Source organism: Pagrus pagrus (assembly GCF_965226575.1).
Source record: "Pagrus pagrus genome assembly, chromosome: 9".
Taxonomy (NCBI): Eukaryota; Metazoa; Chordata; class Actinopteri; order Spariformes; family Sparidae; genus Pagrus; species Pagrus pagrus.
Window position 1 is genome coordinate 14,988,877 of NC_140193.1, and position 16,435 is coordinate 15,005,311.

At 41.2% G+C, this 16,435-nt stretch overlaps 1 protein-coding gene across 3 annotated transcripts in view; it reads left to right on the forward strand.

Annotated features, from left to right (window-relative positions):
* The window catches only part of fmnl2a (formin-like 2a), a 60,804-nt gene extending 44,485 nt beyond the window's left edge, over positions 1–16,319 (forward strand). Inside the window, exons 11-27 of one of the 3 annotated variants that reach the window (XM_084361621.1) lie at positions 1,108–1,218; positions 1,752–1,901; positions 2,355–2,456; positions 2,679–2,994; positions 3,094–3,285; positions 5,132–5,256; positions 5,337–5,539; positions 5,671–5,905; positions 6,000–6,068; positions 6,159–6,239; positions 6,328–6,457; positions 6,606–6,769; positions 6,886–6,987; positions 8,430–8,525; positions 8,993–9,116; positions 11,350–11,470; positions 13,152–13,259. In XM_084361621.1, the coding sequence (XP_084217747.1) occupies positions 1,108–1,218; positions 1,752–1,901; positions 2,355–2,456; positions 2,679–2,994; positions 3,094–3,285; positions 5,132–5,256; positions 5,337–5,539; positions 5,671–5,905; positions 6,000–6,068; positions 6,159–6,239; positions 6,328–6,457; positions 6,606–6,769; positions 6,886–6,987; positions 8,430–8,525; positions 8,993–9,116; positions 11,350–11,441 (2,292 nt within the window). In that variant the 3' untranslated portion in view covers positions 11,442–11,470; positions 13,152–13,259. Of the gene's footprint in view, positions 1–1,107; positions 1,219–1,751; positions 1,902–2,354; positions 2,457–2,678; positions 2,995–3,093; positions 3,286–5,131; positions 5,257–5,336; positions 5,540–5,670; positions 5,906–5,999; positions 6,069–6,158; positions 6,240–6,327; positions 6,458–6,605; positions 6,770–6,885; positions 6,988–8,429; positions 8,526–8,992; positions 9,117–11,349; positions 11,471–12,701; positions 12,802–13,151 lie in introns of all 3 variants that reach the window. The other 2 variants (XM_084361620.1, XM_084361619.1) reach the window with 2 other exon arrangements.
* The last annotated feature ends 116 nt before the right edge of the window (positions 16,320–16,435 follow it).

The window sequence follows — 16,435 nt, forward strand, 5'->3', positions numbered from 1 at the left end:
GTGGGCTTTCATCAGACTAAAGCAAACAGATTTTGTCAAAGCTGCCATGTCGCACAGAGAAAACTGAGCTTCTTACCGGACGTTCATTAAGCCGCTGTCAGGCTGAGGAGTGTGTGTGTGTGTGTGTGTGTGTGTGTACATTAGACACTGTGTGGAGATCCTAACTGATCTGTTTAAGACAGCCGATGGAGTTGAACGGGTTGATTTTGTTCATTTATTCATTCAGATTCTTTTAAATCGGCCAGCCGAGCTGGCCCAATAATCAGGATTTATACACACAGTCTCAGTGGAAGCCATGTTAAAAGAAAACAGATGTGATAATGAGCATAAAACCTTTTCACAGACCATTAACACATTTTTACTTTGAATTTACAGCATTTTTTTGGGATCTCATGGCCATTTAATTTATTTTTTTTTGATAAATCATTTATGTTTTGTTATTTTTGGATACATTGAGTTAGTGTTTGCCCATCAGACTTTTAGAAATGTATTATGAAGGGTTCTATTTGTTTATTGATGCTGATTTCCTTGTAAAAGTGTCCCTCCAAGTTCATCTACAAATGGAACCTGCGATATTTGGGAGCGTATCATTTTAGATTTAGCCTGTCAGGCTTCAAGCATTAATTTTATACTAAAAGTAAAGTGATAGCAAGTAGGTGACCGTTTAATGTACGTATATTTAGGGTGCATTAAGGATTGTTACAGCAGACCTATAACTGCTGGTCAGTGGGTCAAACGCGGCCAAAATACTCTTATTTCTTTAAAAAGTTTACACCAAGTTTAACAATCTTAAATCTTGAAAGGAAAATTGTGACTCTTCCTAAAAAGTAGTTTAATAGGCCTGTTGTACAGATGTTCAACTTGATATCGGAGACTTTCAAGTAATTTGATGTGGTTTTTATGTCTGACCTTACCTGTGTGGAATGTGATTGGTTGCTGTATTATAGTCACTCTCTTTTTAAGATGCCTCTCATTGTCAGAAACTATTTGCCCGATGAAGGTCCGTCACCAAAATGTCACAAATAAATGTATTATTGCAAGTTAGAGAGTGTGCTGTTAAACTTTCCCTTGTCAAGTCCTCTTTCACCAACTGTTTTTATTCCCCAGGTGGCCTGTATGCAGTTCATCAACATAGTCGTGCACTCAGTGGAGGACATGAACTTCAGAGTTCATCTACAGTTCGACTTCACCAAGCTGTGTCTGGACGACTACTTAGACGTGAGTTGAGACATTACGATGCAAGACACATGGACAGACAGACTCTTTTTTACTCGGCTCAGTGCAGAGCAGGTGGTCATTACATCACCCCCGAGACAGAAAACCAGTCAGTAATGTGAGGCTCCCAATGGTCCTTAAAACACAAGTTTGTGAACTTGAGGGGGGGATTAAGGGCTTGAAAGTTTAGATAAGGGGCATTGAAAGTGCTTGAATTTATATGTTTTGTGCAGAAATTGAAATTGTAAATTCTTTTGATATTTACTTATATATTATATCATATTTAGATACTTGTCATTAGTAAATAGGCTACATCTTGCTGTCTGCATGTGTGTCTCCTGCAGTTTCATCATTGTTTTGCACGGCACCTGCCTTGAGAAAGTGCAATGGTCAGGTGTGTTCATGAGTAATTGAAGTTGAATGATGCAGGTTAATCAAGCCACCAGGATGACATGTTGCCCTTGTGCACTGAACTGGGAAAAAAAATCTTGGTCTTCCCTTTATAATATCTCTTTATTTGTCTGCATGTTTTCCAGAAACTAAAGCATACAGAGAGTGATAAGCTGCAGGTCCAGATCCAGGCATACTTGGATAATGTGTTTGATGTTGGAGCCCTTCTGGAGGACGCTGAGACCAAAAACGCTGCCCTGGAGCGCGTGGAGGAGCTGGAGGAGAACATGTCGCACGTGAGTACATAGAACGATTGATGTTATTCACAGAAGCAGACTCGCCGGTCTCATTTCTCCTCTGTCACTACATATTAATGTCCTGCATGTCAGGATGTTGGTGGCACAGAGAATTGGCAGTCTGTTTGAAGCTCTGTCACACTTGCTTGTTATCTCATACTGCCCCTTCAGAATGGGATCTACTATGATCTCATACTTGCTGTTAATTGTCAGCCATCATAGAAAGACTCATCATATATGGACACAGACACACAAACAAACCCGTACACTCTTTTTGAATGTTCATAACTTTAAACTCTTCACAGTTAGTTATAATCCTGCCGCGTATATTAAATGCTGCACATCAATGCCCCACTCCTTGATCTCCTTGTGATATATTGGGTCTGATGCTGTCATAACAATGAGTTCATGTCACTGTGTGACCCTTTTTCCTCCTGGCTATTCTTCCTATAGATGACGGAGAAGCTGCAGGACATGGAGAACGAGGCCATGTCCAAGATCGTGGAGCTGGAGAAGCAGCTGATGCAAAGGAACAAGGACCTTGAATCCATTAGGGTCAGATACTGAACATTCACGTTATCTTTAAGTTGTCATTTAAGCACTCTAAAACAAACCAAATACAAATAGAAGGACAAAAGTCATGCATCCACATATCCTGCAACACCTGTACTACAAATTAATATTTATACCAATCAACCACATATTTGTACCAGTTGGAGAAAGCATAATAATTTCATAATTTTTACAAATCTAAACTCTCTCTGTCCTCCAATCCAGGAAGTCTACAAAGACACCAGCACGCAGGTCCACTCGCTGCGGCAGATGTTGAAGGAGAAGGACGAGGCCATCCAGCGGCAGAGCAACCTGGAGAAGAAGATCCATGAACTGGAGAAACAAGGCACCATCAAGATCCACAAGAAGGGAGACGGAGACATTTCCATCCTGACCACGCCACCCTCGGGTGTGGAGGGCTTGCCGGGTGTCATGATGGGAGGAAACGGTGTCGCTGTTGGTCCAAACCATGTGGGAGTTGTAGCGGGCGCACCTGCTCCACCGCCTCCTCCACCACCTCCACTGCCAGTGAACGGCACATGTAGGTTTAATATTAGTCCAGATGTTTTGCAGTTGTTATTTTAAACTGATATTTGGTTTCAAAAGGTTAACCTTCCTTATCGTCTCTCTTTTCTGCCAGTGTTGAACGGACCATCATCGATCATTCCTGCAGCACCAGCTCCCCCACCTCCACCGCCTCCCCCTCCACCGCCTCCTCCCCCAGGGCTAGCCTCGGCGCTCTCAGTACCTCTGCCTCCTCCGCCTCCTCCTGTAGCCCCCCCTCTGCCCGGATGTGGGACGCCGACTGTCATCATGAACTCTGGGTTAGCAGGTAAGGTCATATATTTGGAAAAATCCTATAATGGTCATAGCAGCTTGCATTAGTTTATGTATAACCTGCTGATGTACAGATATGATAGTGGTACTTTTCCTACACATGTAAAAACATATTCACAGTATTAATATCCATAATAAACAGCTGCAGTATCAGTTCAACAGACAAACATACTGCCAGTAGCTCTTGCTGCAGCTTTGCTCGCTTTTTAAGGGAATCTAACTATATTCCAACTACTTTAATGTCGACCGAACACTTCCTGCAGCTGCTTCACAGTAAAAGCCTTCCTGTGGCTGGGAATGTGATGAAAGCACAGGCTCGAGGCACGGCGTGCAGCAGGAAGGCTGTTTGTGCTGATTGGCTTGTTGCTCAATAAGGTCCACAGTGGGGCAGAAATATGGTCCGCACAAGTACACATGTGCAGACGCTCCAAGTGACGCAAGATCGATTTAACACACTGTTGCTTTATGACACCTTGTCACGTCTTTGAGGACTGATGTTTGTTACCTCCACCTGTCAAAAGAGTGCACGTTGAGTATGTTCACTGGAGATGCGCATTTCTGCAAGCTGGCCAGGGTGTTGTCATTTGCGTTCACCTACTTACCTTGTTTCTGCCCTAAGTTTGTATTTGTATGGTTTTTCAAATGTTCATTGGTTGGTAGACTGACAGTATGTCAGTTAATGGTTATTGAAAGGTCAGAATGGTTTGCGTTGCCAAATGCTATAATTTATGTATACTAAAGACAGTTTGTACATGGGTTTCCAAATCAAGGCAACCTTAAAAGTCAGTTTCAGGCATGTTGCTGCTCAGACGATGAGTATTGATAAGGCCACACCCTCATGTGACTCATTGAAGTATACTCTTCTGTAACCAGATCAACCTGTACTGTACTGTACTGTATGTAGATGGGTAGATATTGGTGCACATTCCCTTCCATCAGTCAGTAAACAGTGAGATGTGTGTTTGAGATGTGCACGTGGAAGCTTTCTCACTAACTCTTTGCCAATTTCTTAATGATTTGTCTTTTGAATTGTTTCTTTTTCTGCCAACCAGAGGGACCCATCAAACTTTTCTGTAGGTTCTTGCTTGTCATGCTCGGTGTTGTGTCCCTCCTCTATTCCCTTCCTTTATTACACGTTTTGAAATTGGTATTTTCAGACTCTGACTTAAGTAGAAAAGACAGAAATATGTCCCATTTGTGTCATTTGAAGTCTCTTAGAAATAATGCATACACTTTCCCAAAAATAATTTTTTCTGTTTATTTCTTGTTGCCACTTCTAACAAACATGAACTTGGCAAACATATGAAACATCATATTTCAAGAACCTGTTTACTTTATTTAGCAGTTTTTCCGTTGCACATGAGACTTTTAAATGACAAAGAAAATACCAAATTTAAAAATTCTGCATGTTTTACCTTCACACCTTATTGTAGTTTTGATATTGTGTGTTTGTGATTGTATGGATGAAAGAGATGGATGTATCAAAGTTGTATTGGTTGCATGCTTAGACACATAACTGACAGAAGATAACTGGAGGTTTGCGTCACCACGCTGGTCTGGTCCCTGGGAGGTCACTCCTGGCTGGCTCGACAATTTTCTGTGGGGCTGCCTCATGTTCAACCTCAATGAATTAGCTCAGTTGGCCACAAATAGCCGTAATCTGTCCAATCTATAGTCCATCACCAGTTTTCAACTTTAAGTTGAATTGTGTGTTTTTAGAGAGAAATCCATGTGTGTCACCAATCCCAGATCAATGTCTACCCTGCACGTGTGTGAATGTACGTGTGTGCACTCTGAAAGCAGATAAGGATGCTGTGCTAACATGTCTGTGTCCCGTGTAGCTGTCAAGATCAAGAAACCCATCAAGACAAAGTTCCGTATGCCCGTCTTCAACTGGGTCGCCCTGAAACCAAACCAGATCAATGGGACTGTCTTCAACGAGATCGATGACGAGAGGATACTCGAGGTAAGAGTCTTCTCTCAGTTTAGCAAATCCATTTCCATTGATAACAGACCATGAGCTGATTATTTGTTGCCGCCTTTCAGGACCTAAACGTGGACGAGTTTGAGGAGATGTTTAAGACGAAGGCCCAGGGACCGGCAATCGACATCACCATGAACAAGCAGAAGGTCATCCAGAAGGGGCCCAACAAGGTGACACTGCTGGACTCCAACAGAGCAAAGAACCTGGCAATCACACTGAGGAAAGTGGGCAAGACTCCTGAAGAGATCTGCAAGGCCATTCAGATGTAAGCCCCTTCAAAATAAAACCGAAAGACTCCAGTCCTTCCATAGTGCTTTCTCTGCATTTTGTGCTTTTCTCTGTGTTTTGAAAGCCCACAAGTGTTTTTTAACGTCCGTTATCTCTTCTGTTTTTCAGCTTCGACTTACGGACTCTGCCGGTGGACTTTGTGGAGTGTCTGATGCGCTTCCAGCCCACAGAGAATGAGATCAAAGTCATGCGGCAGTTTGAGAAGGAGCGCAAGCCTGTCGAGAGCCTGACGGACGAAGACCGCTTCATGATGCAGTTCAGTAAAATAGAGCGGCTCATGCAGAAGATGACCATCATGGCCTTCATCGGCAACTTCTGCGAGAGCGTGCAGATGCTCACGCCGGTGAGAACCAGGACCTCTTTGACGTTAATTGAAGGCAGTCTGTATGTGATGTTCGTGGAAGTGATCTTGTGTCGTCCTGTTTGTTTTCCCACAGCAACTTCATGCCGTCATTGCAGCATCTGTGTCCATCAAGTCGTCACAGAAGCTAAAGAAAATCCTTGAGGTGACTGAATTCATTTGTGTCTGGACTGAACCTGATGTTGATTTAATGTATAGTTTCCTTTTTCACATGTTTCTTGTTCCTTCTTCTCAGATTATCTTGGCACTTGGAAACTACATGAACAGCAGCAAAAGAGGAGCGGTGTACGGATTCAAGCTGCAAAGTTTAGACTTGGTAAGTTGCCTTTTTTTGTACTTTATAAATCCTTCTACTTTTTCTTAACACGTTTTCTAGAGTTTTGTCTTTTTTACTTTCCTTACAGCTACTTGATACCAAGTCCACGGACCGTAAGTTAACGCTGTTACACTACATAGCCAATGTGGTAAAGGAGAAATACGCACAAGTTTCTCTCTTCTACAATGAGCTGCACTACGTGGAGAAAGCTGCAGCAGGTGAGTCGTACAGATTGTAACCAGGCATTATCTTTTAATTTCAGTTTTGACAATTTGTTCTCACTGCTCATATTAATTTTAGTTTAAGTTTACACTAATAACCCTGGTTTGCACATTTTACTCACGCTGCTGCTGCTCGTGTTCACAGTGTCGTTGGAGAACGTCCTGCTGGACGTCAAGGAGCTGAACAGAGGCATGGAGCTGACCAAACGAGAGTACAGCATGCACGGACACAACACCATGCTTAAAGACTTCATCGCACACAATGAGAGCAAGCTAAAGAAGCTGCAGGATGATGCCAAGATTGCGCAGGTAACATGAGCACACCTTGATGTGTAATTTGCCCTAGTGCCATCTGTTGAATCTGACAAAGTTGTACATGAAGTCATCTAAATGTTGTCTAACTTAAGTCCTCTGTCTTTAAAAAGGACGCCTTCGACGAGGCGGTGAAGTTCTTCGGGGAGAACGCCAAAACGACGCCACCCTCCGTCTTCTTCCCTGTGTTTGTGCGATTTGTTAAAGCTTACAGGGTGAGTTGTATAAAAGTCTGTAACACACACACACACACACACACACACACACACACACACACACACACACACACACAAAACCAGTTGAAAAAACATATTTCACCGCTTATTATAGCAGATTGTTAAGCTGATAGCAGCTAATATAGCCTCAAGTCTCCCACCCTGAAGCAAAGATGAGGAGCAGGCTGCAGAGGTCTGGTACGCTCACCGACTGACTCCAGTGAGTCAGTTTACTTCCTCGCAGCTCCCTCTGGAGCCACAAATTTCACTTATCTTCAAGATACGTAAACAAACTTTGATGTGTAAAATTGGTGGAGTTCTCCTTTAAGTCACAACAGCATCTGGGGAGGGTCAGTGTGGTGGTAGAGTTTGAAATGCTTGTGGGTGTCGTGTGTATGAGGTGTTCTGGATGTGTTTTGAAGAAGCTGGAATCATTTTGACTTCTTTTACTTAAAAAATACTCAAACTAATTCATCAGGTATCAAAATAGTGTTTTCTTCTATATAAAAAATAATTTAAAAGTTTAAAAATTTTACAATTAAATGAGCACAAGAATGTTACTACATTGCTATAACAAACAAAACCAATCACATTATATGTTACTGCACAACATCATCTGTGTTGATGATGTGACTCTTTTCTTAATGATCTTTAAAGTAGCAGTTCGATCAATAGGTTTACAGGAACTGGGATTCAATCCAAGACTTGCTCGATTTGTTTTTTTAGCTATTTGCTTCTCACGGCTGCCCATGTGTCAGCTCTGTTTAGTGGTGCTCTTTTTCTTCTTTACTACTCCAAACCACTCTAATGACTTAATTTACCACGTCTTGACACTGAAATAGAAGATCAGATTGCAAAACACATGTGGTGAAACTATTGAATATTTTTAAAAAGAGAGCTCCTTTCTCTCAGAGGAACATTGTAACATTGTAACCACACTGATTTTGTGCCTGTCACTATAACGTCCCGGGGGACAGTCAGAGAGTGAGGAAATAAGTCGCCAACGAGACTAAACTTAGATACTAACTGACATAGACAGATTTTAGTCAGCGATGGTAGTTGTTTAAAGGAGACATCATGCTCATTTTCATGTTCATAATTTTATTTTGGGTTACAACGTGAATAGGTTTACATTTTTTATTGTTCAAAAAACACATCAGTTTTTCTTATACTGTCCAGTGCAGCAACTCTGTATTCCCCCTTTTTTTAACTTTTACTCTTTTACTTGCAAAAGAAGTGATATAAAACACTGAAGGAAAGAAAAAAACAACAAAAAAGCAAAATCGGTCTCCTTTAACTTTGAAGACAACAACTCCAATGATGCCACGCCACTCATGTCTTTTGTCTTTTTGGATGAGAGACTTGTAGCATCAGAAATAACGTGCGCATTTCAACAATTTACTTTACTGAGTGTACGTGACATCTGTTCGTAATCTCCTCAGCAAGCGGAGGAGGACAACGAGCAGAGAAAGAGACAGGAGCAGCTTCTGATGGAGAAACTTCTGGAACAGGAGGCCATGATGGAGGAAGACCAGAAGGTAAGTCACCCGACTCTCCACCGCCTCCCTTCCTTGTACAACTGTCCCCCCTGCTTTTTTAGAGCAGGAGGCTTCAGTGGATCAAGGTAAGCCGGTTCCACTTCCTTCCCTTCCGCTTCATCCTCCAGACTACTGATCACAGGATTAGTTGAGCACCGACTGACTGCCGGGGGTAGTTATATCTGGTCCTACAGCCCGACACCCTGCTGAGCCTCATCACATCTACTCAGGATCAGCGGTTATACTTCCTAACTGCTCTAATTACTAAAAACATGCACAGAGAGTTAACAGAGCGTACTGAAAGATGTTGATGTTGGGAGAATCCTTGGTTGATTAAAGTATACTCATGTCTGAGAGACTTATTAAAAGATGTTAAATGATGACTCAGTGTGTGTGTGTGTGTGTGTGTTGTGTGTGTGTGTGTGTGTGTGTGTGTGTGTGTGTGTGTGTGTGTGTGTCGTCTTCAGTCTCCATCTCATAAGAACAAGCGGCAGCAGCAAGAGCTGATCCAGGAGCTCAGGAGGAAACAGGTGAAAGACAGCCGACACGTCTACGAAGGCAAAGACGGAGCCATAGAGGACATCATCACGGGTAACGTCAGATGGGCCTGGCTGCAGTCTCTCTCCACACACACACACATTCAGGGCGCTCTGCATGAAGGTCCTCGCCGGTCTCCAGGGAATCTAAACCACTAACACGACGACTGTGGCTCTTTTTTAAAACTCAGCTGTCAGATGTTTGAGAACTGAAGGTGTGATAACCTCATGAGTACAAACATGCACTGACAGTCCAGCTAATCCAGTGACACTCAGCTCCAAAGTGTCTGATGGTCGTTGCTTATCTTATCTGCTCTGTCATTGCTTCGTAACGCCATCTGTGTGTAGACGGGGCCGGGTAGTGACTAGCTCCTGGAATATAAATTAACCAGAAGGGAATTAATCAATCTTCTGTTTACTGAAGGGCAGTGGTGGAAGTACATTTACTCGAGTACATTATGGAGGAACTTGTACTTACAGTACATACTATATTATAGTATTTCCATATTATGGCAATTTATATGTCTTTTTCGCCACATTTCATAATCAAATATTGTAATTTTACTCCACTTCTTGCATGTATTTGACCTCTATAGTTACTGCAGTCCAGCTAATACAGGATTGTTTAGGCAAATATTGATATTAGAAAGTTTAAAATACTTAACACATAAATACTGATTGCAACAATTGACGGCTGAAAACAACCATGTCAGTGTTCTCCGGTGACAAATTATGTCATAGAGACACCGTTTATAGTTTATCTCAAACATAGTTTGAGCATGTCTGTACAGCAGTGTCTTATCGGCCGACATTTACACTGATAAATATCTGCAAAAATCTAATATAAGATGATAAATCTAGCTCGAATAGATCTGATTTTCTTTGCAAAATGAGATTTTACGCACAGAACATGTGACAAATTAATCCAGTGCACTGATATAGATTATTTACTGTTCGGGTAGTTTCTAAAGTCGCTGCAATCGACTCCAGCTCGACCAACCACAACGGTAAAATGCTACTTACATACTGATACAAATATATTAATAATAACAATACAATGAAGTTATACATTATAAAATAATAAAATTCTCTTTATCTTTTTTCCTTCAATACTTGGAGAACATTTGGTTGTTAATACAGTAACACTTTATAATAAGGGTACAAATCATACGCTTAAGTAATGCTCAACTAATACATGACTCATGATGATTTAATGTTTGATTTAATGCAGGATGTATCATGGATTCCTGTTTTTTACCAGTCTTTGAAAACATAAACAATTTACCCGTTCTAGAAATCAAACCTGGAAACTAACAAGAAGTCTAAATAATAAATAAAAGAGAGAGCCTGTCCTTACACCTGTATAATCATTTACAGAAAATGAAATGTTCATAATATCAAAAAGAGACAACATCCAAAAGGAAAATGCACTTCTTCAGAATATAGTGTCTGGCTCCTCTGACACATCTCCTTTTATAAAAGACAAAAACTTAGCAGATATGACTCAAGCAGACTTTTTATGGTTGTGCAGGTTCGCTACCGATGCATTCTCTGTCATTATCTTAACCCACTCTCTATATTCAGATCTAACTCAACCTTTTCCTACCAGTCTGATTTAAAAAAAGAAAAGAAAAGCTTAGATTTATTTTATGAGAACAGGAACTGTTCTGCTTTCAGAGAAGTTTCTGAAATAAAGTTTTATGGAGCTGGAATCCAGCTAATTTGGTCACATATCAGTTAATGTATGAGGTAACAGTGAACAAACATTCATAAGTAATCTAATCACTTAAAGTCCGAATAACAGAAATTCATAATACAGCCTAGATTAAATCATCATGAGTCATGCATTAGTTAAGTTAAGTTTTACCCATTGATACTTTTACCTGTAATCTGTAACCTTTTCTTTGAGGTATTCCTACTTTAAGTTAAGGTCCTCGACATCTTTCCACCACTCGCCACAGGAATAATGTAAATGTGCTTTTAGTGTTGAAGACTTTAATACAAACTTGGGTTGATCCAAATCTCTGTAACGACATAAATTTGCTGTGTTCTAACAAACAAAGCCATAAAGATGTTACAGTAAGAGTAGGAGTCCCGGGATAATCCAAGTGTTTTTCAGGCCCTTCAGTAAAGCCTCACCCTCTTTACAGACATGTTTCCCCTCCTGATGCTGTTGTTGGGTATTTGCTTAGTGCTAACAAGTGCTAAACCCCTGTAGGAGTCTGCTTTTCTTATATTGTCTCTGTCTTGTCTTGTCCTGGCTGTTGTCCTTGTTGTTCTCAATGCAGTGCTGAAGACCGTGCCCTTTACCGCCCGCACCGCCAAGCGCGGCTCTCGGTTCTTCTGCGAGCCCGCCCTCAATGAGGAGTACCATTACTAAAGCTTATAGAACTGTCTCTCTTCTCTAAGGTTGCTGGAACAAATTCTCTCCTCTTGTTTTATGTCTTCTCTCTCTCCTCCTTCCATCCCTGCATGCCTGGTCACACTCCTGTTTTTGTTTTTTTGTTTTTTTTTAACCGGACCGGAGACGCACACACATGTCTGAGTGTTCACGTGTGTTCTTCCCCACCGCCCCTAAGCATGATTTGGTGTCGGGTGGTTTTTTTCGCTCCACACCTGCATGACGTGTGACACCCTCATTTATCATCATTATTTTATCAACCACGGCAAACAATAATGTCACAGAGGAAACTGTCTCCAAGGTCAAACTCTTATCTGCTCCGACGGGAGATTAAAATTGGTGGAGAGTGCACTTTTTCATCATCGAGCAGAAAAGTTGAGCTGCCATCTAGTGGTGACAGACTGAAAACAAACACTTAGGGTTTCACTCATCGCCTACATGTCATGGTTGTGTAAGTGTCTGTGGCATTATAACTTGCTTTTCTCTGTGTGTTCAATCATTCTTTTAATTAAAAATGAATGTTTGTATGTGTTCATTATCACAAATCATTGCCGCTGCTGCTGATACGGCTTCTTGCATGCAGATTGCTTCGTCCCTGCCGCTTTCCCACAATGCATCCCTGCTAGCCCATATGCTGTGCTTGCCCCTGCAGGTCACCCTTCTGTCAAACTTTGTGCTCTGGCAGAGCCACTAATATTCTGCATGATGCCTGCGTACAAATACTAATTTACGTTGCAGCAGTCTGTCTTTGCAGTTCTGTGTGTGCTACTAACACGCAACCAGGTTGTTTGACTGCATTCGCACCTGTTTTGTGGTAATAATGTGGTTTCCCTGGGTTTGCTGCATGCTTTGCTTGGTTTTCAGTCAAGATGCTGTCGAACGTAACAATAATGCTGTGTCCTGGAACCATAATTGTTTATTTCAGTGGACGTTTGAAACGGGCTCTTCTTCTGTCCTGCTGGTAGCCACTTTGCAAAGCAGACTGGGTTTATAACAGAAAAAAAGACAACCTACAGAAGCTTTCATCCTCCTCCTTGCCAGTTGAACTAGTTAACATCCTCCAGCTCTGTCTTCCTTTACTCTACTCCGGCCTTTCCCCCCCTTCCCCATGCAGCCTGCTGCCACTCTGCTTTGCGGCGCTCTCTTAGCAAAGCCAGTGTGAATATGTCGGGCTGACACGCTCTGGTCGGCCTCCTCCTCCTCAACTTTTAACCTTCATTTTGTCTTCTCTTCATCTAGCCCTAAAGAAGAATAATATAACTAAATTTCCCAATGTCCACTCGAGGGTAAGGAACTCCTCCAGTAGCACCCCTGTAGTGGTGGATGTGTCCCAAACCTGGCAAGCATCTCTTTATTACCTCCCTTCCTGTTTTACTGTCCTCTTATTCAGGATCAACCTCCCTCTCCCTCTGTTTCCTCCTCATCTTATCTCCAGAATGACAATTTTAATGTTTAAAGATAAAAAAAAAAATAGTTACTCCTCTTAACAGTATCTCTGTTTACATGTCTCAGTGGTAACACCCAGAGACAGTTGACCTGCAGGGCTTTTTTTCTGTGTAGACCTCATGCTGCTTTGAAAGACAGGCTGCCAGCACTCTGAGCATGTGGGCTCATCAAAACCGCCCTGACAGGATGACTGACAGCTCTTTTATTCACCCTCCATCCCCTCCCCCATCAATCCCTTCACAGATTTGAGGAATCAGCCTTACAGGCGAGCGGACGCTGTGCGGAGGAGTGTCAGGAGACGCTTTGATGATCAGAACCTGCGGCCGGTGAACAACGGCGAAGTGGTCATGTGACGAGGGGACAGTGCATGTGCTGGGGGAGGAGAAGATGGTGAAGGATGTGTGACGTCAAGAGAGGGAGAGACGGGAGGTTGGATGCAGATTGAAGGATTGATAAGTGAAAGATGACGAGTTGTAGCAACCATAGAGACGAGTATGTATATATATTACATAAGAATACACGTTATTCCATGTCTGTGGTATCGTAGCTTTTCATGAAGGACTGAGACGTGTGGGACTGAGTTTCAAGTGTCGGAAAGGTTGATTCAGAAACCTTAGACAAGCCAAGTGCCTGAACTTATTTTTGTGGGCTAATGTCTTCTGTTTGTCTGATTTGTTTTTTTTTTTAATACTCCCCACTTTGAGCAATACAACTTGACCTGGCTTTAATATGTGTGTACAAGTGGACTTGCTGTGGCCTTAAGAGCCACGTGAAGAGATGCTTCCTCGGAAACAGAATGTAGAATGTATACGGGACGCGTTCCCTTTAGCTGTTACAAATATTTCATCTCTTAGTATCTTGGTACATTCCGGTGCTCCTTTGCCATTCCTCATACTCTACAGATGCGTGCTCGCCCTGCACTTTCTTTTTTAACATCTCAAGGCTTTAAAACTTTGACTAAAAAGGGCTGATGAGCAGGCTTGAAGACGGTGATCAGAAAATCACTGAACTCAATATTTGTACAAAAGTATGTACAACCCCTATTCCAAAAAATGTGGTCTCTCCCAAATATTTTTGGGACATGTTGCAGGCAGCAAAACCCAATAACAGTTTGAATATTAAAGGTCCTATTTAATGAACATTTTCAGTTTCATATTTTTATTTTGGGTGCCTGCTGGAAAATTTTTCTCATACCTTCTTGCCAACCATCTGATTTTCCTGGGAGACTGCCATTTTTCATCGACCTCTCCTGGTTTCCTCCTGGTTTCACAATTTTCCCTTATTTCTCCTGATTTATGACAGTTCTTCACAGTTGTTCCCCTTTTAAGTTATCGTTACCAGTTCCTGTCACTTTACAGCGCGTACTCTGCTGTATTGTTACGCCTCATCCTCCTCAGTGAGTGAGACAGAGACAGACAGAAATGGAAAGGAGAAGGAATATTGAAACAAATTACAGACGCCCTGTAGAGAAAAATTCCCATTCCTACGTACAGTTTCAAAGGCATGCCAAGTCAATTTTTCTATCGATCATGGGGGATCATTCTCCAATCGAGAGGCTGACAAACAAGCCAGTGGTGTTCACAGACTCTCTAAGGGCTGGGGCAAAAAATTAAAGAATGAATGAAAAGTGATGTATATTACTTTATGCCACAGATTTATGCAAGTTTACGCTAGAAAGTGAATTATTCTTCGTTCTTTTCTGAGAATTAAAAGTATAATAAAAATTGACATAAAATGACAAAGTATTTTGTCATTGTCATGCAGGAAAAACGTCCTTGAACCTCAAGTATTTAGGGAGTAGGACCCTCAGAACTGCACTTCGGTTTTGAAATTCGCCCTAATTTTAAATTCTCAATGTCGGCAAGTATGTCTCTATTCCCCCTCCGTCTGAAAGCTCCTGTCTCTTTAAGGGCCCTCCTCTCACAAAGCCCAATCTGCTCTGATTGGTCAGCTTTCACAGGCATGAGCAGTGACTGCCCACTGTGTTTCCACATTAGCTCTGACGCTGTTTTTGCAACCACAGCGTTTATACAGCACCTAAACCTGCTTTATAACCAAAAAGACATGGAGGTCTCACCTTTCTACAATATGGGACCTTTAAATATGGTGTCCTGGCACTGTACTCGAGTGAATATAGGTCAAAAATGGTTTGCAAATCATTGCTTTCTGTTTTTATTTACATCTTACAAAGTGTCCCAACTTTTTTTTGGAATATGGGTTGTATATGGATGATGAAGAACGCACGAAAAAAAGATATTTTTAAAACAGTAATTCAAGTCTGGGCTAATGTGAATTTTAGATATCAGGCCTCTCAGCGCTGAAGTCATTAACAGATCAAGCCTGAATTTGTAGCTCTTCATCCACAGAAGTAGGCTGCCTGCTAACTTCAAACTACCGTCCATTTGGAAATGTTGCATTTCTGTAGCAGCACAGCGTTTTGTTTGGTTTCTGGGAACAAATAACGGGAATAAATTAACCTGTAAAGCAACGTAAAAGACATTTTCTACCAAGCTGCATGAACCCTACTGGATTATCTCATTGTCAAAACTGGATATACCTTTGCATTTCATCTCTGTCGATGTTTTTTACAGATTAATTATATCCCAGGCTACTGTGTCTACTCACTTTATTGTAATTTTAATGTATAGTATTTAACCACTGAAAGGATTCCTTTAAGCTCATCATCATCATTTAAATGTGTCCATGGTCATTAAAAAACAAAGTTCACAACACAAAAAAAGTTTCCTAAATGTACAGATATTTTGTTACAAAACTTTTTTTTTTTTTTTTTTTTACTTAATTCACATCACCAGATGGTTAATATTGTACATATTGTTTAAACAAAAGTTTTCATTGCCTTGTGCTATACAACTTGAATGTTATTTTAACTTATAGTTTTTTGTTTCCATTTTTGTATATTTAATTAAGCCAAATGAATCTACAGTAGTGTTAAATCATCGTGTCTCATGCAGGAGGCAGCGGATCACTGAACTTGCTCGTGGGTGTGTCACAGGGGCGTCAAAGCCAGCTCAGAAAACACGTTCTGATGTGCAAGTGTTGGTACATTTGAACAGATTTAAACTCTTGAATCCAACACTTTGAATCTAATAAACTAGTCTCCATTGGTCGACCTGTGATCAGCTGGTTTTGTGGCCCTGTCAGACACCCTCCTGTAATTATCTCCACTGAAGCACGTGCTGCCGTTCATCTCTTTTTTCCCAACTTCACTGTCTGTAATAGTGACTCTATCTCTAACTGGATAATACTGGCATGTTTTTTTTTTGTTTTTTTACTTTCACCAGAAATGTATTTTAGGCAGTTTGTGCTGATTACAAAATAACAAGCTTTTTTAAAAATTAGGTGATATGAGATTTTCAATGAATATGATCAAATAAACTATTTACATTGAATATAAAATTGTTTAACTTGTCTTCTCTTTTTGAAACTTCTACGAGTGGTAGAGGACCATGCAGATCTTTGGAGGGTTTGGTAGTAGGTATGTCTTTCTCACAACTGCATAAAGTAAT